This window comes from Acanthopagrus latus, chromosome 5 (assembly GCF_904848185.1).
Source record: "Acanthopagrus latus isolate v.2019 chromosome 5, fAcaLat1.1, whole genome shotgun sequence".
Classification (NCBI taxonomy): Eukaryota; Metazoa; Chordata; class Actinopteri; order Spariformes; family Sparidae; genus Acanthopagrus; species Acanthopagrus latus.
The window spans coordinates 30,049,047-30,071,354 of record NC_051043.1 but is presented as its reverse complement, the minus strand read 5'-3'; the positions used below and the strand labels follow the sequence as shown (position 1 = coordinate 30,071,354).

Genomic DNA, 22,308 nt, shown 5'->3' with positions numbered 1-22,308 from the left:
ATGGGGATCAATAAAGTGTAACTGATACAAACGTTTGCAAAAGTACAATTTTTACCACACAAAATACATTATCTTCAAAAATAGTGCTTTAATATGTAAACAAAATACAAATGAGCACCAGTGTACAAGCATGAATAGAAAATACATTTAATCAAACATAACAACTCTGTCTTCTAAATTAGACCATGGTCTTACTTTGCGCAATGTGACTGATGTTTTTGTTGACACTTACATAAGACAGTTATTCAGAAGCATTTCCACACAGTAGGGTGCTTGTTTAAATGCTTCATATCTTCTTTTCTCTCAGTCCCTCAAAAAATAAAAAAAAAATAAAAAATCAGAGCCACATTACAAAGGAAATCTACATCGCTGCTGCCTTTTGCGGCACAAAGTCACTCCTCTTCATCCTCCTCACTCTGAAATTCATCTTCAAATGCTTCCCTGCTTCCTCCTGTTAGGGAACAGTTCAGAATGGCTTCGCAAACCTGATTTTCTTCTTCTGGGAATCAGAAAAACAGAAAAAAATGTCAAGTTTCTATTAGTTTGTCCATCTTGTAATTTGGTTTTTAATAAGGACTGTGATAAAAAAATATATATATATATATATATATATATATATATATATGTTTATATATATATATATATATATATATATATATATATATATATATATATATTAGAGGTGAAATGTTTCAATACATGGTGTAAGATTCATTTTCAACACTGGGAAACATATAAAGTTATAATCAGGATCTTATTATTGAAGAAAATATACATAACTTAATACAAGGATGACTGTTGACTGTAATTGCAGAGTTCCGTATGAATCAGATTACATCTCTTACCTTTTGTTTTACACGTGGGGAGCATTCGATGAAGCTGCTGTTTGTTGTAACGAATCAGAAACTTCTGACACGTTCTAATTGTTCCTGGGGTAAACAAATACCTTTCATTAGTGTTCAACTGATATTTATGATGATTCATTATGAAATGTGTATCTAAGTTTTACCCACCTCCTACATGCAAACAGTTGAGAAAACAGGGGATTTTCTGCCCGCGAGTCTCAATACAGGTGATGAATGGCAAAGCAGACCAGAGGAGTCTGTAGCAACTTTTGGGGAAACGCAGGAACACTATTCCAGTGTGAGCGTTCAGATATTTCACTGTAAAGAAACAAACAACAGAGAGTCTGTCAACACTTCACCCTGCTGAAACTACCAGGCCAGTGTCATCAGAAAGGTTCAGGCCTGGAGGAATCTTTAATATCCTCATGTTAGAGGACAAAACATTTCTGGAGCTTCACAGTGAAACAGAGCTGCAGCATTCTGCTAAACAACTGAAGTAGCTGGAGACAAATTAACATCAGATGTCTCCAAACAGCTCATCTGCTGTGATCACACTCTGCAGAAGATCACAAACTGATGTGAACACAAGATGTATTTAACTTGAGTGTGTATCATTTTCTGCTACTGTATATTTCCATTTAACATTTTGTAAACAAATATTGCACTTCTCATTCTGTTTCATTTATTTGACCAACACATTACAGCAACGCAAATTTATAGTAATATTTAGTTTTTATGTTTTTTCTGATCATATGTTTCTTCTTTTCTACTTGTATTTGTAACCTGAGTGAAGTATCTGAACCTCCTCTGCTCACCGTTGAACCTGATGCTGCACAGAGCGGCTCCATAGTCTCCGTGTATTCGGGCCACCGCCGCCTTCACTGTCGCTGACACCGCTCGGTCATCCAGCAGCAGTAAGCTGCTCCGGTCCGACACGTTCACCTCGCACAGTAAATACCTTCAGGAGGAACGGGAGCCGTCAGAAAACAACCACGAACACGCAACATGTGGGCATGTGTAACATGAGAGCACATTTTTACCTCGACTTCACCCGCACCATCGCTGCTCCGCTCTTCTTCCGTGGGAACTTCCGGCAACAAACCTGCCCGCCGAGCAGAGAGAGCACTAGCGCCCCCGGTGGACGACACCAGGGACAAAGGGTGTACTTGACATAGGACACGGGGCAGCAGGAATTCGTGTCTGTCTGTTCGTCAACACATCTAAACTGTTTGTTTGAGACAAAAACAAACACACCGACTGTTCGTATATTTCCGCTAAACGGGCTCGATGTTATGTGACAGTTTTTAGACTTTAAAATGGTGCCTGGGAATAGTATTTTCACAACACATTAAATGTAACGGTCGACGGAGAAACGGGAGGACGTGCGCATCAAACCAAACGCACCCCTCCGGTAACTATGACAATCGGCACCGCTCTCAGCCAATCACAATCGGACTTTTCCGTCCCCCATAAACGTTTGACGCCATCTTGAAATGACACCCGCAGTTTGTTGAGTCGACCACTAATTAAGAAGCAGCTCAGCTCTTCTCATAACCGCCGCCGCGTCCGGTATGAACGGTTCCCGGAACAAAGCAGTCAGTAAGGGTCAGAAAGACGCGGACACCGGCTCAGAGACCAACCACAGGGACCGAAAGAGTGGCGGAGGAATGCTGAAGAAGCTGAAGTCGAGGCGCAGTCAGCCGGAGAAGTGGCCTGTGGTCACTGAGGATGAACTCCGGGCTCTGGGCAAAGATATCTCCCCGGACCACGTCCTGGGTCTGCGGGCTGTCACCGAGGGTACGTTATGTGGCGTAAACTGAATTAAAGTCGGTGCGATCACACCCGCTCAACGGACATCATGTACGAAGTGCTAGTTGTGGTTAAGTTTTCAGATCGGTTCGCCAATAAGTTCATTAACGAGCTTTATTTAAAAAAAAAATACTGATTGACAGTGTTGAATGAGTCAAACACGCAACGTTAATTGATTACGTTTTAATCTGTTTCAATATGGGGCATCTCAATTCTATTGTTGACCGTAGATGGATGTACACAGGGACGTAGCAACGAATTCAAGCTAACATTACCCAGTTAGAATATAGTTCAGGGCCCCCTGTCTGTAAAGCTGCATTAGGAAGTGTTCTGTGGGCTGTCTATAAGAGAGAAAGAGATTAATATTTTGAAATTGGTGCCACATGACCAGAGAAAATGGAGATAAATGACTTTATTAATCTCTTTTGCTCCAAAGGTGTCATGGTTGTCTGACACATGTCCCGCCTCCTTCCCCCTGAAGAAACAATCATCTGCCTCAGAGCAAGATATCAGCCAATCACAACGTTCAAATGATGTAGGACAACGTATTTATTTTTTTATGTATATGTTTTAGGCCTTTGCCTTTATTGACAGGACAGTTGACGATATGACAGGAAACAGGTTAAGAGACGGGGAGTGACATGCAGCAAAGAGACCCAGGCCGGGACTCGAACCCAGGTCTGCTGCACCAAGAACAAAGCTTCTGTACATGTACACGCCTGCTCTACCCACTGAGCTAAACGGCTGAAGATATTAAACATTTTGAACACATACATTGTGACGGTTATTGATTGGATTAGTTTCAGACAGATTTCTAACAAGCATGGAAGAGGAGGATGTTGCACTAACACACAGGATTACCACAAAATGTGAGGTTAAACAAATAATTACTGAAAGCTGACCGTGCCGCGTCACGGCACTCCTTATTGATCTGTAAAAGGAAGTTGGAGTACTGAAACTGTGCACGGTGCGCAGCTCCTAGTGCCAAAACTTGCTTTAAAGGACTTCAGTGACGTACTGTGAGCGGGGCCGTGCTCTGTTTAGGCTTGAGTCCATTTTGAACAGGATTTAAGAACTACCTCTTGAATTTAATTTATGACACAGATATGAAACTGTTAACAGGAAATCTTGAACAACAAAGGAGTTTTTGTATTTGTTAAACTTCCCTAAAGCCGAGAAAAGCGATTTAAAAATGAGTGACATGGAGAAACCCTGAACTTCACCGCTGTTCAGTCAGAAGCTACAGAAGCTGAGCTGAACAAACAGAAATATTTAAAAATGCCGTTCTCTCTGGTCTCTTGCTTGCTTGAGGGGGATCATCATGGGTTAGCCGGGCACGTTTTGGCCCCACTCTGGAGAAAGTCCATCCCAGCATGGTAAATCTAATAAAGTGAAGACACGGTTCGACTCGGCGCGGCCAAAAGTGCTGCTGGAAAAGCACCATATAACCGACCCCTTTCTCATGACACGTAATCACTTGATTCATTGTTAATCTAAGAGTTTTTGCTAAGTGCTGCTAACAGGAATCTGATCTTATATTTCTTGGCCTCTTCCCTTTGGTTCCCTTAAATTATCATCGCCTTCCACACCAGAACCCTGAGAGTCAGACCCTGGGCTCCGTCATCTGACACCCGGGCCAGCACTGTAGCAGCTAATGCTTAATGCCTCCCATTGTTTTTGGCTGTTTCCCGGACCAGACAACAATGGCATGACTTCCCTCTTCTAACTCTGCTGAATAGCTGCGAGCTGCTGCATTAATCACCACTGCTGCAAGGTGCAAGAGCCAGAAAACAGATACTGAAACTCCTGGTTGTTCATCAGGTTCTGTCCCAGTTCTTTAAGGGAGGGTGAGACGAAGTGTGTTGTAACCGGACACAAAATGAATCATTTAAGTTCCTGGTAATCTCACAAAATATCCCAGACTATTGTATGCAGGAGCTCCGTTACTCTTCATGTTTGTGATTGTCTTAACATGAACTCTCTCTGTTCTAACTCATTCCAGACTATCTTTGTAAACCTGAGGACAATATCTACAACATTGATTTTACACGCTTCAAAATCAGAGACCTGGAGACGGGAACTGTGCTGTTTGAGATCGCCAAACCTCCCAACGGTGGTAAGTGACGCACCAACCCCACTAAACTTGATAATCCTAAAATGTAGGACAGATTCCAAGAAAATGCAGATGTAAGTTTTTGTTTTTTCTCCAGAGAATCCATTTAATTGAACTTTCAACTTCAAGTTAGTGAATGTCACTTTACGTGTTCATACAGTCAGTTGCTTGATAACTGTGGTTCTGTCTGTGTTGTCACTGGAGCACTAACAATTTCTGACACATGTACACAGACACAGTTACGCTCCATGCTGATGGCAAGTCACGTGAATTTTCATAATCCACCAAAAATTTCTGGAGCTTCACAGCAAAACAGGGTTGCAGCATTCTTCTAAATAACTGAAGTAACTGGGGACATTGAACACAACCAGTTATTTCGTAACATTTTAAATAGGAATGTAAGTTTCAGTTAATTAACAGATGAGTTGCTGTTTAATTATCAAGAAAGTGCAAAATGGCGTGAAATACAAGAGAAGCTTTCCTTTTAGCTTGTCGGTGAAGATGTCTGATGTGTCCTGAACAGAGAGGCTCTGAGTGAGGAGAACACTAACTGGACTTTTTGTGACACTCCCAGTCTGCACTGATGAAGTTACAGGTAGTTGTGAAGTTAACTTTCACTTGTCAGAGCTAACATTAGCCTGCCTGCCCTGGTTAGCGGTTCACAACAGCTGGCAAATGTTCACACAAGGAGCTACAGTTTTTGCCTCTGGCCGCTTGATTGAAGCCATTGGTAGACACTGTGTCTGTATGGAAATGAACCTAAAGATTGTCATATGTAACAGTTGATATCCCAGTTTTAAATCAAGTCTCCAGCTGCTTCAGTTGTTATGCAGAACGCTGCGGCTCTGTTTTACTGTGAAGCTCCAGAAATGTTTTGTGGACTACGACACTTCACCTGACTTTGTATCAATACGGAGGGAGGAGTTGATGACTGAAGTAAGACTGTGAGCAATGACATGTAACGGATAATAATAAAAAGATGCATTATCATTAACATTTTTAACTGCCAGTAGACTAAACGTGCTTCCTGCATCAGGTCCTGTGGAGGGTGTGGAGGACAGTGGAGATGTCGACACCAGTGCAGGACGATTTGTGCGATATCAGTTCACACCAGCCTTCCTGAAACTGTGTACAGTCGGTGCAACGTAAGTAAATGGATCATAACTCTCTGATTAAACATGTATGAGCATAATAATCAGACTCTTATGTTCAGTCTCTTTCTCTTCTCCGTCTCTGAACCTCAGTGTGGAGTTCACGGTGGGCGATCGGCCCATTAACAGCTTCCGTATGATCGAGAGGCATTACTTCCAGGGACGCCTCCTCAAGAACTTTGACTTTGACTTCGGTTTTTGCATCCCCAACAGCCGCAACACCTGTGAACACATTTATGAGTTCCCACAGCTTCCAGACGACCTCAGTGAGTTCTGATCTCATCAAGAGTCTCTAACGTTGATGCACATTTCACACAATAATCCACATGATGGTCCTCACTGCTTTCCTTCCTTCTCCTCTTCCAGTTCGCCAAATGGTGGCGCACCCTTACGAGACCAGATCAGACAGTTTCTACTTTGTGGACAACAAACTCATCATGCACAACAAGGCAGACTATGCCTACAATGGAGGTCTGTAAAGGCTGAAGGGAAGAATGTGTGCAATACTTCCCAGGGGATTGATTTCCTGGATTACAACCATCCAGAAGCTTCCTTTTGGGGGACAGAAATATTCTCTCCATTCCTACGAACGTCACAACATTCTTCAGAATCAACGGACCACGTCTGCCTTCTTATGAAATCCTGGATCCATTCATCAGGACCTCGTACGGCTCAGAGGAATGTTCTCTTAAATATTTCTGTTAAATCTGACTGAAACCTTTTTGTTCTGTCTTTGGGTTTGTTGTACGAGCATCATGTTACTGCCTTAAGTTTCCTGCCGTCTCTGCTGGAAAGGGACACTGAGTCACAGAGCCTGCGTTAGACTGTGTTAGTTATAACTTCATTTACTAAAGTATGTGTAGTTAAGAAAGTATGAAGTATGTTATCAGTGTGTTTTCTTTGCAACTGACAATTGTGTTTCCTGTATGGAGACGCAGCGAGCAGTCATGTAGATGTTTTGCAGTATTGTTGTTAGTCGTAGACGATCATGTAGCATGAGGTGACTTTGAGTTTCGTTCTTCCTTAATATCTATTATCAGTTGTGAGTTGTTGAGGATGTTCGTGTCAGATACTTAAACTTCATGGTCGACTTTAAAGGAGCAGTTCACCCAAAAAAGAAAATTCACTCATTATGTCCTCAAGTTTTAGTCCATAAAACATTTCTTGAGCTTTTGGGTGAACAGTTCATTACATGTTGACCAATCTAGTCTCTAGTCTTATAATTCAAGAACAGCGTGAACTCTTTTCATGATGCCATGTCGTGTTCATCCTGCTAATATCTGTTATGTTTTAGCTCTCGACAGGAAATTGACTGTTCTATCAAACTCTGGGATTCATGAAACAGACAAAACAGCAGCGGAATCGGACTTTCTCGATGTGGCGCCTGTTTGTCTAATCACACACTTATTTAATCCTTTGTGGCCTTCCTGGTTTATTTGACGCAGCACTGTGAATCCCACTCTTTAGGAGTGTCCAGTTTTTAGATGTCCACCAACAGAGAGCTGTTTCTGTTTGGGTTCAAGCCCCTAATGTTCCACTGTTCTGAGTATTTTGACCAGAAAAAATCTTTCCCAACTAAAACCAGAAAATAGCAGGTTTTCCTCGAGAACTGGTGGGCTGGTTCACTAGATGGCTCCGAGGTTCAAGAACCCGAGATAATTTGGTGGAGACGGCTTGATTGTGTCCCTCTGATGAAACGCCACAGAAACACAAAACGACAGCCGCGATCCATCTTGTTAGTTTACACTCTTATAATGTCGCAGGAGAGACAAAAGTTGACCTGTTTTTCAGTGCTCATGGACGATACTGATGATTTTACATATTTTAGACCATTTACTATTCAGCAATCCTACTTTAGTTAAAGGAACAGTTCACCTGAAAAGAAAAACCCAGTTGTCACGCTGATGTAAAGTCAGGTGAAGGTTTGCAGTCCACAAAACGTGGACCTGACTGGATGTTGATCTTTATAAGCTTACAATGCACCTTCTTTGTTGACACTTTATCAGATAGGTGTTGGTTTGATAATGATCAGTAATACTGACTTGTACACAGGACAGGTTGTAAAGATGAAGAGTTACACTGATCCCTGTTGTGACGTCATTTCCAGTCTGTATGTCCACTGTGACCTAACTCTAATTTTTAAATTTTATTTTCACATCTGAATGTAAATCAGCAGCGACCGGAAAGGCAGGACACTTTAAAACTTCACAAGATGTTGATTTGAATCATGAAATGGGAACTAGAACAGTCTGGATCTCGGCTTCCTTTCACTGGATCCAACGTGCCTTAAATCCAAATTTTCATTGTTTTGTCCTTCTCTGTGTCAGACTAACACTCCTGTAAACATCCTCGCATCAGGCTCGTTTTGTATCTTGCATTTCTGCCTCGTGTCAGACAGCGTTTTTAAACTATTTACTCTTGAATGATTTGTTATTTTACAGTTTTAATAACCTCAGCAGGTGTGATATCAGGCTCACACTTCACTCCGTCACCCGACACAGTGGATGTGTCTCAGACTGTAAATTGTTGTCACCTTAAAATCTGATGATTTAAATGCCTTGAAAAGTGGGAACACTATCGCACATCTGCACAAAAAGACGACCCGACTGAAATGTTCTGATCCGCGCTGTAACCTGCTGTCTGACTCTTGTTTTCTTATTGGCTGATTTTTACAAATGATGCCTTCATGTTGTATCGGATTTATTGTAAATAAAAGTGTCTGCAAACAGTCACGGTGCAAACAGAGTGCTCATTTTAAATAGATGAGGTTTCAGTTTCCTCGGTTCTATCAGAACTGGAGCTGCAATGATTAATTGATTAGTTTTTCATCATCAGCTGTTTTGATAAGCGATTGATTAGTTTGATTAAAACTAATATCAGTTCATAGGGCATAAAATAAATTAGTTTTAATCCAATAATTCTGACCTTTGATCCCAAATTGTGATTTTTGACTTCACATTTCATACTTTTACCTCATTATTTTAATAACAATTATAACTGTTATTTCATAAATTTGACATTGTATCCCAAACTAGGACTTTTATTTCACAATCGTGTTTTTATCTTATTTCAATTTGTCATGTCACAATTATGACCTTCTCATAATTTCGACCTTTTGTATCATATTTATCATATTATATCTCTCAGTTGTGAGTTTTAATCTCATAAATATGACTTTCATCATATATTTATGACTTTTTTAATCCCAAATAAGGACTTTTTATATAATATTTATGACTTTTATTCTCAAAATGCCATGTTTGTGTCATAATTTTGTCTTTTATTTGAATTTTTTTCATCCCCATCTTTTGTTTTATCTGATTTAAACGTGCCTCTGTACAAACCTGGCTGTGATGAATAAAAAGCCTGTTTGTTCCCGCTCGCTTCTCCTTGACCAGCTAACTAACTACATTACCCAGAATCCCCGGCTCACAACAGAAACCAGCAGCGGCACATGTTGATCCATCATGGCGGCCTCCGTCAGAAAGATGGTCGGTGTGTGTGAAGACTCCAGCAGCAGTGACGACGAGGCTCTGCGGAGGTGTCAGGAGGCGGTGTGGGAGACACGAAGCGACACAAACAAAGGTGAAACATTTTCCTCCTGAGCTGATAAAGACAGAAGAAGAAGACATTTATGTTCGGACTGATGTATCAGCCCATTCAGAACTCCACCTGGAATATCTCTAATTTAAACACAGAGGAGGTTTTAACGTTAACTGCAGATGTGTGAACGTCAGAAATACACATTCCCACACCTCTGCTGTCATTAATGGACTCCAGAGTTCCTTCCTCAGGTTTAACGTCTTGCAGCCTGCTGGATTTAACTTTCGGCACCATTAACTGAACTCACTCACTCACACAGGGGTTTGTTTAATGCGTTTTACCTGCTGATGACAAGCTGCTTTGTGTGTCTTTGTGTTGTAGGTGGGGACACCAGTGTGCAGCAGTCGAAACGGTAAGCAAGCACGAGAGTGACACCTGCAGAAGTAACGACTAAATGGAAAACTTTAATAAAAAGTGAAAGGTGTGAATGTTTTAAGGACCTCTCAGGTAGTGGTGTCTGCTGTCATTGTAGATGGTTGTGTTTATTGTCGAGGCGTCCTGGTAACTCACCTGGTGACTCACCTGGTGACTCACCTGTCCTCCTACAAGTCCCCAGCAGCAGCTCAGGTTTGATTCCCACCTCTGCTGCATGTCGTCCCCTCTCCAAAGGCTAAAAACAAAAGGTTTATTATGTCTTATTATAATGTCACATACATCAGGGATCTTTGCAAACAATATGTGGAAATCTGCTGATGAATCAATCTTGGATCTGTGAACCACATCGGCCTCAAAAGTCTTATTTACGTTTCGCCCTCATTTTTTTGACCCATTTTTCAGATGATTGTTAAATGATTATAATATTTTTGAGATAAGTTTACAAGCTGCACACCTGAGGATGAGAGAGATTTGGCTGTAGAGAGCAAAGAGTAATGATTTAATATCCAATAGCTTTTATTCTTATCATCTTCTCTAGCTTGCTCCGATATAAATGTTGCATCTTTAATAATGAATTGATTAAATAAAGTAAGTTAGTAAGTTGATTAAAATAAGTGAGTTACAGCTTGTTGGTGCTGCAGTGAAAATGGCTGCTGTTGTTGCTTGAGTTCAACATCAGAAAGTGAATTAATGTTGATTTCCGTCTCGCTGTTTTACAGTTTTGTCGTCGCCAAACACGAACACGACGGCAACGAGCTCCAGGTCACCGAGGGCTTCCGAACACACGTCGCTAAAAAGTTAGGAACCCTCCTGGACAGGTGAGTCTGCAGCACGGAGAGGCTTTCTGTGTTTCAATCCAACGATCGGTTTCACACCTGACCGACATGTCTGTTACTGTCAGCTGCATTTCAGAGACGCGGACTGAAACATCATGTGTGGAATCAGCAAACCGGGATAATAACAATGATGATGATAATGATGAAGGTGAAGTTTCTTCTTATTCCTGATTCTTAGATTCTGCTGTCTCCTCTGTAAATGTTCGGCGGTCATATTTTTGTTTTCTTTCTCAGGATTTCGTCTGTTTTCTACGTCCGTCCCGGGACAGAAGGCTGACGAGCGTCCAGCTCCTGTGAGGAGTCGGCCTGCTCCCAGCTCAAGGTTCAGATTCATTTCAATTCGTGTGTCTTATTCATCTTTAGTAAATCTTTAAAATAGCAGCTGAAATCAAAAATACCTTTCAAGCTCTACAGGTAAGAGGAGAGAATGTGTTCTCAGTTTTTAATTTGGCTTCTCTGTTGGTCACAGTGACAGCGACAGCGAGATGGAAACCAGGCTGAAGGAGGCAGCGGTGTCCGTCAAAGATCTCTTACCCTCGTTCTCCTCGACTCCCTCAGAAGAGCCTCCCTGTTCTGAAACACCAAAGAAGAAGAAGAAGAAGAAGAAGAAAGAGGCGGAGGCGGAGGATGAGGAAGAGGAGAGCTGTGTTGTGAAAAGGAAGAAAAAGAAACAGACTCGAGGAGAGAGTGACTCTGCAGCTTCTCCTCTCCAACAGAACGGCAGCTCGGAGCTGGAGCGAGTCAAAGTGAAACAGAAGAAGAAGAAGAAGAAGAAGAAGCTAGAAGGAAACACAGAAGAAGAAGCTCTGGACTGAATCGTCTTTTCTAATGTTTGTCTGAATCCAGTCTGTCACGAGTGAGAAACGAGACAACGAGGATTTATTTTCCAAAACATTGGTGTAGTATATTTGAGGAACAGTTAAATCTTCTCATATTGTCGCTCATTAAGAAACGTTCAGAGGCTGTGACATAAACAAAACAAATGCAGGTAACATGCGGTTTAAAAGTTCCAAGTTAATGTACAATTTCTGAATATTCCATTTTAATAAAAATACGTTTCAGTGTTGATTTTCAGTTGATTGTTGTGTCAAAAGTGAATCTTCTCTAACGTGGATTCTTGTTCGTGTTACAGCCGTTCAGAGTCTTTGAAGCGTCACAGGTGAATCGTCCTGTGACAGCAGGTTTATCACCAGCTTCACTCCACAGGTAGCCGCCAGCCGCCGGCCCACCTGAGTCCGGCCGGTCGTGAAGACGGAGCACTGCTACTGTGCGGTGGACACCATCTGTGTAGGGATGTAGGAGCTGATGTCTGCAGGTGAAGCTGACAGCAGGTGAGACTGATGGCTGTCCGTCGTCTGAGGAGCAGGATACAGCTCCAGGCTCTCTGAAGAGGCTGGACACAAGAACACAAGAACTTTTGTCAGGACGGGTTCTGTTTCTGTCCGTGTGAGCGTGGAAGTGATGAAGATGAAGATCAGAGATGTTTAGTGTCGCTCTGGTTGTTCAGGTACGCTCATCTGAAAATCTTCAGCTTCGAGACTGAACTACAGAAATGACGATGATGAAGAGGGAAGGAAAGAAGCAAGGAAAGAGGAAAGGAAGGAAATAAGACAGTAAAAAGGGAAGAAGGAAAAATAAGGAAGCAAGAAAGGAAGGAAGTAAAAAAGACAGGAAGGAAGGAAGACGGTAGAAGGGGAAGAAGGAAAAATAAGGAAAAAAGGGAAGGAGAAAGAAGGAAGCAAGCAAGAAAGAAAAGGGAAGGAAGGAAAAAGAAGGAAGCAAGGAAGGAGGGAAGCAAGGAAGGAAAAAAGGAGTGTTTAAGAGTTTTGATACGTGAACTTCACATGGAGTGTGTCTCTGTAACGGCTGGAGTTGTGTTGTGTTGTGTCGTGTCGTGTCATGTCGTGTCATGTTAGGATCTAGATATCAGGATGTGCGCGTGTTCTCCGGCTGTGTACCTGGTACAGGTGTGTGTGGCTGCAGCTGTAGAGAGTCTTCTTGTAAAGGTGAGTCTGTCTCTTCCTCAGGATCTGCCGTTAGAATCTGCACAAAACAAACAAATCAACGATCCCTGAGTATCTTATCCTTCACGTGTTACAGACTCGCTCCACGTCAGACCTCGTTACCTGCCGGACGGCGGCGAGGCTCGTCAGCGTCCCGAGGCTGCTGCCGTCTGCGATGACCATGGCCTGAGACAGCAGGCTGGACGAGTGGTACTGAGGTGAGTCTGACTTGTACACTGTGAAGAGGAACAGATGAGTGAATCTGTAGTCCACAGAACACGTTAAAGGGACAGTTCACTCCAAAATGACAAAACAAAAAACTAGAAGGATCAACAACGCGACAGGTCAGAGGAAACATAGAAGTTGTTTCTGTAGACGTACTGTGGCAGGGCAGCTGTGTCATGGTGGTCATGAAGGGACTGGCGCCCATGTGACTCAGCTGCTGAGCTAATGGCTGCTGTGACGAGGCGTGTAGCTGCTGCTGGAAGGAGATTGGCTGCAGCGTGGTGAACCCGCCCCCCACGCTGTTGATGACAGGCACAGTCTGAGGCTGCGTGGAGGTCAAACCTGGAAAACAAGTGACGTTGTTCTGTGATTTTTCTGTTTATTCTCACATAACGCAGGAAGGAAACGGAGAGCCAGCCTTACCGATGAGGAGTGAGGACTCCCCCAGGCTCATGACGCCGGGCAGCGAGGCCATGATGAGGCTCTGTGAGGAGGCGGGGGAGGCGGACAGGCTGTGCAGGGAGGTCAGAGTGCTTACTGGGGGCAGTGGGCCGCCGCTGGACACCTGAGAGCAGACGACAGCATGAGCAGGACGGCGTGCAGGTAGTCTACGATACACACTAGGGAGGGATCATGACACTACCGCTCACCTGTTTGGGGTTTTGAGTCTCGAGGAGTGTGTGACTGGGCTCCAGCTGGATCGGACTGACCACAAGACGACCCACTCTCTCTCCTCCACCTCCTCTGACTGAGCTCACTGTGTCACACAGGATCTGATGGCTGTATTTCACACCTGGAAACAACAACAAGCAGTTAAAGTGAACTCTGAGTGAGAAGTTGTGATCAGACGTCACCTCCCCGTCTGCACGCAAAGAAACAAAACACACTGATATTATGTTATTAACTCAAAGACAGAAGAAGTTCATGTAGAACATTTGCTGAATTAACAAGAAGGTCCAAATAATACAGAATGAGTCAGAGACGGAGTTTCACAGAGTTTATAAAGTGTCTCCAACTTAACAACTCACTAAATCGAGTGTTTTTTAAATGGAGTCTGGTGCCTTTCTCCACAGGGACAAAGAAGTCGCCTATATTGTTCCTGTTTAGTGTCTTTGTAACATGTGACATGTTTAGATCAATAACATGTTTCTTCTTTCATAAATGGAGTGTAAATGGTGAAATCAGTGTAAACAGTGAGTTCAAACAGCTGATCAATGTTGGCAGGTAAGACTTTAGCACTTTAGACACAGAAGCAGACAGGCTGGTACAGACATGCTGCCACAAACTGACACTTTTTACAAGGAGACAAACAACTTCAGCTTCTCATTTAACGCTGAATTTACAACAAGGACACAATGAGGTAGAAATTATCATAAATAAGTTTCACAAAGTTTGTTCAGCCTCTCCTCATGAAACAACTCTTAAAATCACTACATTTGTTAAGGGAGTCTGGTGGTTCTAGTTCGATGATTAGTTCTATTACAGATATTTGTGTTTATCCCAAAATTAAGGAACCAGTAATAACATTTAGATGGAGCAGACTATATCTGCCAGATGAATGGGGGTTGTAGTGTTACCGTGCTCAGGACTTGATGGGAGGGTGGGGTGAGAGGACGCCTGGGTGGTGTAAGGCGTGTCGAGAGCCAGTTTGTGTCGGAAGGCCTCCTCTTTGCGGCGGTTGGCGAACCAGTTGTACACCCGGACCTCAGTGACCAGGTTGGAGCCGAGGCCGGCGAGCTGAGAGGGAGACACCCCCCTCTGGATACACTCCGCCCTGAGGGAGGAAGAGCATGATGCATGAACGAAGGGAGGGAGGAGGAGATAATGGCTGGATGTTCCTTTAATATAATCCAGTCTCACCTGTTGCACTCCTCCACTAACCCCTCCCTCTCCTCCTTGCTGGGGTTCTTCTGTCGGTCGTAGGCGTGGAAGAGGATCTGAAGAGACGCTGGACCCCATTTGAACCTGTTCCTGCGTCCCTTCCTGCTGTCCTCTCCCGGCTCCTCCCCTGACGACACGCCGTGTTTGGCGTTGGTAAACTCTGAAAGAGAAAGGTAATAGTTCCCTTTTTTTAAACCTCTCTGTCAGAATCCCTCTAAGGGCTGTTCAGGCCTGGTGTCAACATCCGTCCTGAGGGGCGAATGACCCCAACATACGTTCGATCGTGTGGACCACATTCACAGTGATGTGTACGCAACATGTGTCCTCCAGCTGTGGCCGACTCAACTGATGACAACTACAGCTAGTCACCACAACATCACCAAACTCCATTAACAAATGTAGTGATTTTAAGAGTTGTGTCATGAGGAGAAACTGAACAAACTTTGTGAAACTTATTTATGATAAATTCTAACTCATTGTGTCCTTGTTGTAAATTCAGCATTAAATGTTTCAGCTGAAGTTGTTTGTCTCCTTGTAAAAAGTGTCAGTTTGTGGCAGCATGTCTGTACCAGCCTGTCTGCTTCTGTGTCTAAAGTGCTAAAGTCTTACCTGCCAACACTGATCAGCTGTTTGAACACACTGTTTACACTGATTTCACCATTTACACTCCATGAAAGAAGAAACATGTTATTGATCTGAACATGTCACATGTTACAAAGACACTAAACAGGAACAATATAGGCGACTTCTTTGTCCCCAGACTCCCTTTAAAAAACACTCAATTTAGTGAGTTGTTGAGTTGGAGACACTTTATAAACTCTGTGAAACTCTGTCTCTGACTCATTCTGCATTATTTGGACCTTCTTGTTAATTCAGCAGATGTTCTACATGAACTTCTTTCTGTTTGTTTGTCTCAGTGACGTATGTGTTTATTTGCATACGGAGCAGGAAGTGAGATCTGATCACAGGTGGTCAGTCAGGACGGATGTTGACACCAGGTCTGAATCTCCTCTCAGAAACCTGACATGTGACGCTTGTCTGAAAGCAGCTGCTGGTGTACTCACGTTGGCTGATCTCGCACTGCTTCTTGACGTACCAGGTGTACAGAGACGCTCTCTTCTGGTTCTTCATGGGCGTGCCTTTGTTGAGGTGCTGGGAGAGGTGGGACTGGTTGAGTCCGGTGGACTCCACCACCTCTCTCTGAGGGAGGTTGTGCTGCTGCATGTAGCTTTTCACCATTTTTGCAACGTGCCAGGGGTCGCCTCTGTTGGACAGACACATCATGTTTGTGTGTTTTTACCTCCCTTATATTCTGGTGTGATTCTGTATGTTTGACTCTCTCGGTTTAACGTCTTTGAATAAAAGTGTTAACAGGCTCAGTTTGTCATAACAGGACACACATAGTGTGGCCTGTCAGAGGGAAGTAGAGAGGCTTATTGACAGAGCGAGATAAGAGACAGCACAGCGGGGCAAAGTCCAGCTTTCAGATCAGCAGAGGGGAAAAATCGTGTAAAAGGTTTTAAGAAGCTTTTTTAACAGTTTCTCTCAGTTCAGGAGCAGAAAAATACACATAAATAAAAAAAATACAACACATTAAAAGATTCAGACATCGTTTTATACAAGAAAATATTGTAAAATATGTTTTTTAACAGCTGCTTAAAAGGCATTTGAATACCTCTGCAAAAGACTCAACAGTGTGTCTGATAACATGTGTGGCGTTTTCCACATATCAGTAAAAAGGCAGATTGTCGCCTGGAGAAATGTCCCTCACACGGTGTGTAAACAGAGCCTCACATGACCAGCCCTGCTCCATTAATCTTCACCTATGCATGCAGCTTATTTATTAAGAAATGGCCGGAGAGTATAATGATGGGGTCGGGTAATTAGTAACTAGCAAAGGAGGAACCCGCTTTAAATTCGCCTCAAAAGCCGGATTGCAGAGAGAGAGAGAGACAGAGAGGCAGGAGGAGGAGGAGGCAGCCATTTAACTGAGCCCAAAGAGAAAAATGTCATCAGCTAAACTTATATTTGAACTCTCAGGCGTTTGGTTGAGATGTCCAGGAGGTAACAGATCGTTTTATAATTCAGCCTGAGAAAGAAGAGAGGAGCGACTCACTGCAGGAGCTGATCCACCTCAGCCTTCAGCTTGGCCGCCTCCTGTGGGGGAAGCTTCTCCAGCTCTCGGTATATCGGCGGTGGGAAATCCATCTCCCCCTCCTCGGAGCTCTCTCCGTCCCCCCTCTCTGCCCTCTCAGCGCCGGCGCTCGCCCTGTCCCGCTCCAGCTCCCCGATGGCTTGGACCAGGACGTCCCGGGACAGTCCGGACCCCAGCAGGGCCCAGACCAGCTGCTCCTGGAGGGCGGTCAGACGGCTCGGCCTCGCCATGACTCTGTCTCTCTCCTCTATCCTCTCCTCCATTATTCTGACGCCTCACCTCGCTGCCGCCTCGCAAACAAACACTGATCCTGTGTGCACTTCCACGCTCACAGACGGGCAGCGGCGGGCCTCATCATGTCTGCAGTCCTTCTTATACTTTCATTTTTCCTGTGTTGAGTTTCCTCCCGATGTGTCCTGAGCTGCCTGGTTTTAGATCTCCACCTGCTGTTTTCCTTTCAAAGGTCAATTTTCTTTTTTTTTTTAACCTTCCTCCTGTTCACCCCCTCCTCCTTCATGCTCCCTGTGAACTTTGTCCCCTCTCCCTCAATCCCCAACACCGACCAAAGTACAATTTAAGAACAATAAATAACAATGAGGGGATGTTACGGCTGAACTCAGAGCTGCAGACGCTGCAGACGAAGAAGACAAGCAAAGAAAACATGACAGACGAGCAGTGTGATTTACACATGTAGATATTTCTGATTTCACACCGAGACAGATCTCAGGACGATCGTCTGACGTCTGAGTCCAGAGATCCTCTCACTCTTTGAATTAAAGATAGTAAAAACTTTAAAGATGATGCATGATGGTGAAAAATGTCAAACTAAAGGCCAGAAAGACGACATTAGATTAACTGAGCAGAAACTTGCTTCATGTCTCCAACACGCCACTAGAGAGTGCTGCTGTGTCACATCAGAACGTCCCGACATCAGGACGAAGCCCTGAACCAGACTGACTCCAGATCCTGTAACACCTGAGAGTAACATGTGTCTAACATGTTCATCACTGGGACAAACACACACAATGTTTCTAAACAAAGACAGAAAGAAGTTTGTGTAGAACATTTGCCGAATTAACAAGAAGGTCCAAATAATGCAGAATGAGTCAGAGACAGAGTTTCACAGAGTTTATAAAGTGTCTCCAACTCAACAACTCACTAAACTGACACATTTGTTAAGGGAGTCTGGGGACTTTCTCCACGGGGACAAAGAAGTCGCCTATATTGTTCCTGTTTAGTCTCTTTGTAACATGTGACATGTTCAGATCAATAACATGTTTCTTCTTTCATAAATGGAGTGTAAATGGTGAAATCAGTGTAAACAGTGTGTTCAAACAGCTGATCAATGTTGGCAGGTAAGACTTTAGCACTTTAGACACAGAAGCAGACAGGCTGGTACAGACATGCTGCCACAAACTGACACTTTTTACAAGGAGACAAACAACTTCAGCTTCTGGTTTAATGCTGAATTTACAACAAGGACACAATGAGTTAGAAATGATCACAAGTAAGTTTCACAAAGTTTGTTCAGTTTCTCCTCATGACAAAACTCTTAAAATCTCTCCATTTGTTAAGGCAGTCTGGTGGTGTTGTGTCTTCTAACTTTATATTTTAATATTTTATTTTCCTTAAGAAGCACTTTGTTATCTGGCCATGAATAAACTTGTATATCAACATAGTGTCATTATTTTGATTACTAAACCATGTTTCTCTCTTTTGTATTTTTCTTTATGCTCGTCTCCTCAAAAACATTTTTTCTTTATACATGACTGACTTTGTGTCCAGGATCAGGACGTTTAATGTCACACCATGCAGACACAGTGAACATTTTGTGCAGCTGAAGTTGTTTAAAGACTTTATCATATAAGTTAACATCATCTTGTGAGCACATTTGCGCCGGATTTCTTTAATTCCCAAACTTTCAGACGTCTTTGTCTCGGACGCTCTCTCTCTTGTTTGAGAGTCCTGGAACGATCGCTCGGGGAAGGAAAGAGGACAAACTGAATGGGGGGGAAACCCTCTCGGAGTTAATGCACTCCTTTATCTTTTCCTCTCTCTTTCAGTGTGAAACGCTCACTTTCTCCGCCTGGATCACCTTATACCATTCTCAGGTTCAGCCTATCAGCACCTTTTTGTGCGGCGCTCTTGTTACCTCACCCCACCCTTGGGAAGATGGCATTATACTGTATTTGGAAGGGTAACAGAGCTCCCTCTATCTCCCTGAGACATGCCACTGACCTGTAATTAAGTCCCATTGTACTATAGAGAAGAACTCCCCGGCAGAGCAGACAGTGTGTGTGTGTGTGTGTGTGTGTGTGTGTGTGTGTGTGTGTGTGTGTGTGTGTGTGTGTGTGTGTGTGTGTGTGTGTGTGTGTGTGTGTGTGTGTGTGTGTGTGTGTGTGTGTGTGTGTGTGTCTCCAGCAGCTCAGATACTGCTGTGACTAATGCTGCACCACACAGGCCGGTTTATCAAAACCCACCACATGCAGCACACACTGCAGCTCTCATTCTCCCTCTGCACAGGACTCAAAGCTATTTTGATTGGTAATGAGATACAAGCCACACGGTCCATCTCTCATTAGTGAGCCATTGCTGTCTGTGCCCCCCCCCTCCGTACCCCCCCGTCCCTGCCATTCAACCCCATTGATCATGCATGCAGAAATTTAACACACCCCTTAATTCCTGTCCAAATAGCCTGTCCCACATCCAGAGCTTCATCTGCTTCGTCTGCAGCGGAGGGAGTCGGCCTGTGTGCAGACCAACGAGACGTCCGTGTTTCCTCTCAGTCTGTTCACTAACTCGGATTATAAAACCATGAATGTTGTGCTAATTTATTTTATTTTATAATTCAGAGTTTTCTTCTTCATGGCCACAAGCAGAGAAATTTAAGAAATTGCTTGATTTTCATTTTTTGAAGGAAATCGTGTAAAATCACTAGAAAGCCGGAATGAAACTTGAGTGCTCACTCAGTAGAGTGCATACCTCTGCCAACGCTCAGCAGTCCAAGATCCGTTCACTGATCCTGAGAAGTCAGCAAAGATGTTAGATAACATCGTGTCTCAACCAACTAACCAACCAAAAAAAACAACTGACTGACTGACAAACCAATCAGACAATCAACTGATCAACCAGTCAAGCAACAAATCAGTCAAACTGATCAATAATCAAAGCAGCCGAGAAAGTCTTCAACCAACCGACAGACCAATCAGCCAACAAACCAACTCATCAAGCAATCATGCAACAAATCGAACAACCAGTTAACCAACTAACCAACCGATCAGTGCTGGTTGAAACGACCCAGTTTCCAGAATAAATGTGAGCTGAGAACGTTTCTGCAGAAGAAAAGTTCAACCTGAACGTCTTTATGTTGCAACTTTACATTTGTCGAGGTTTAATCGTATGTTTCTCTCCCTTCAGAACTCTGTGTTGATGTTCTGGTTCGGTTCAGATACAGAAACCACCGGGTCCAAAAACATCTGGTTCATCTCCTTCTATGTGGTTTTGAACAGTTTTATTCTTTTTATTTATATTTATCTTTATTGAAATGTTGTTCTTTTGTTTCTGTTTGTTATTCTGTTATTTGGTCTCCTGGAGTTTCCTGTGTTTGCGTTGTAAACTCTGTTTTAAAGGTGCCGTATTGATAAAGTTCTGATGATGACTCACCTGGATCTCAGTCCAGACACCTGTGTGTGTGTGTGTGTGTGTGTGTGTGTGTGTGTGTGTGTGTGTGTGTGTGTGTGTGTTTGAAGTGTTTTGGACTTTTAAAAACTTCCATAATCTCTCTCTCGTCAAACTTTGCTCCGAGCTCTGAGCCTCGATCGGGTCGGACGGCGTCCATTTTGTCCATTAGGCGCCCGGCAGTAAGTCAAAGCCGACATTGTCTCTGAGTGGCTCAGGCTGTTGATTGGACTTCACATTGGTTAGCAGCCGGGTCACATGTTGAGTCAGTGTTGAGAAGATTAGCCGGAGCTGGCTTTGGTACTAATTAAATACTTAAACCCCAGAAATGAATGAGCACACAAACCTCCTGTTAGATCACAGTGAATAAGCCGGTTTGCAGTTTGGACGCTGCAGCAAGTTAGAGAGTGAACACGTTATTATTCTTCATGAATCACTGGAGAAAAATGCTGCGTGTTTTATATTTAAGCCTGTCTGACATTAAAGCCTGTTGGTGCATTAAAGGAGCAGTATGTGAAACTCTGGCTGCAGCTTATTTCAACAGTCACAATGATCTGGATCATTATTATTATTAACTCTGTGAGAACATCTAACACCTGCACGTCTTCCTGTTGTTTCTATATTTGTTTCTTCTGTTTTATCTTTCTTTTACCGAGTCTAATTAATAGCACAGGATTTTATCGTCTCACGGCCAACAGCACGGTTTTCATGATGATGTCTGAACATTTTGATTCCTTAAAACTAAAAAAAAAAAAAGAGGGAGAGAGACATTAAACAAATCAGTTCTTGAAACTGAGTTCTGCCTGTTGAGCTTTTCACCCAACCAGAGGAGAAATAGCATAAAGGTGGTGAAAATCAGCCAGAAGGGCACAGGAAGTCAGGAGATTCTGCCTTCAAAATAAAGGGTATACGTTTGGCACCTCAGGCAAATAGATTTAAATTACTTTTTTTAATTAGATCTATTTAACACTGAATATGTGCAGAAGATGATTAAGACCGCTGTGAAAACTGTATTTGTGCTCCAACCTTCTCTCAGAAATCTTAGTTTTGTCTCAACATTTACAAAAACACGATCAACCGTCAACATCTAACCAAGCTGAGTGAAATTCAGACGGGTGTTTCTTATGTTGAGCTCTTCAGTTGAAAACCGAGCAGCGAGGACGGCGGGAGTGAATTAGCCACTGAGGTCGTACACACTCACCTCTGGTTCAGGTCGGGCTGCCAGGTACCACGGATCACTTCCCAGAGGAACTCCCGTTCGATCTGTGTAGTGAGATTAAAAGTAGAGTATTCAAATTTTTTTGAAAATGTTCAACATTTATCTCACGAAAACCTGAGAATAAGACTCAACAATCAACTGTTCCAAAGTCCTGAAATGACCAATCAGGACGCCACAGAGAGAGGGATACTCCCAAGAAACCGTCCCTGTCCAGAGTTGTTATAAGAGAGGACACTAACCACTTAAACCATTCTGAATAAAATCCCTGTAGTGCCAGAAATGGTGGTTTTGAGACACACATCCAGCCCAAGAAGCCAATCGTCTGCTTTAACACAGCCACACCAGGAAGCATCCAGTTTGGTTCTGATCTGCATCTACATCTACTCAGACTGAGCCGTAAAAGAAGACACACGAG

At 43.3% G+C, this 22,308-nt stretch overlaps 4 protein-coding genes across 4 annotated transcripts; 2 read left to right on the top strand and 2 right to left on the bottom strand.

Moving 5' to 3' along the window:
* Positions 1–68: 68 nt before the first annotated feature.
* On the bottom strand, positions 69–2,150 carry pop5 (POP5 homolog, ribonuclease P/MRP subunit). The gene is made up of 5 exons (XM_037097276.1): positions 1,886–2,150; positions 1,661–1,803; positions 1,014–1,163; positions 846–929; positions 69–499 (listed from the first exon to the last, which is right to left on the bottom strand). Exons 1-5 carry the CDS (start codon positions 1,903–1,905, stop codon positions 393–395), a joined length of 504 nt encoding a protein of 167 aa, XP_036953171.1. The 5' UTR covers positions 1,906–2,150; the 3' UTR covers positions 69–392.
* Positions 2,151–2,291: 141 nt separating this feature from the next.
* Positions 2,292–8,647, top strand: unc119.1 (unc-119 homolog 1). The gene is made up of 5 exons (XM_037097275.1): positions 2,292–2,642; positions 4,657–4,770; positions 5,804–5,912; positions 6,012–6,184; positions 6,285–8,647. Exons 1-5 carry the CDS (start codon positions 2,417–2,419, stop codon positions 6,395–6,397), a joined length of 735 nt encoding a protein of 244 aa, XP_036953170.1. The 5' UTR covers positions 2,292–2,416; the 3' UTR covers positions 6,398–8,647.
* Positions 8,648–9,330: 683 nt separating this feature from the next.
* Positions 9,331–11,800, top strand: c5h12orf43 (chromosome 5 C12orf43 homolog). The gene is made up of 6 exons (XM_037098427.1): positions 9,331–9,503; positions 9,843–9,873; positions 10,616–10,714; positions 10,798–10,880; positions 10,967–11,054; positions 11,202–11,800. Exons 1-6 carry the CDS (start codon positions 9,386–9,388, stop codon positions 11,545–11,547), a joined length of 765 nt encoding a protein of 254 aa, XP_036954322.1. The 5' UTR covers positions 9,331–9,385; the 3' UTR covers positions 11,548–11,800.
* A 150-nt stretch (positions 11,801–11,950) lies between these two features.
* Positions 11,951–18,119, bottom strand: hnf1a (HNF1 homeobox a). The gene is made up of 10 exons (XM_037098425.1): positions 16,958–18,119; positions 15,906–16,105; positions 14,821–15,001; positions 14,538–14,734; positions 13,611–13,753; positions 13,384–13,525; positions 13,117–13,302; positions 12,859–12,971; positions 12,691–12,775; positions 11,951–12,125 (listed from the first exon to the last, which is right to left on the bottom strand). The coding sequence occupies exons 1-10, from the start codon at positions 17,257–17,259 to the stop codon at positions 11,995–11,997; spliced, it is 1,680 nt and encodes a 559-aa protein (XP_036954320.1). The 5' UTR covers positions 17,260–18,119; the 3' UTR covers positions 11,951–11,994.
* Positions 18,120–22,308: the final 4,189 nt, after the last annotated feature.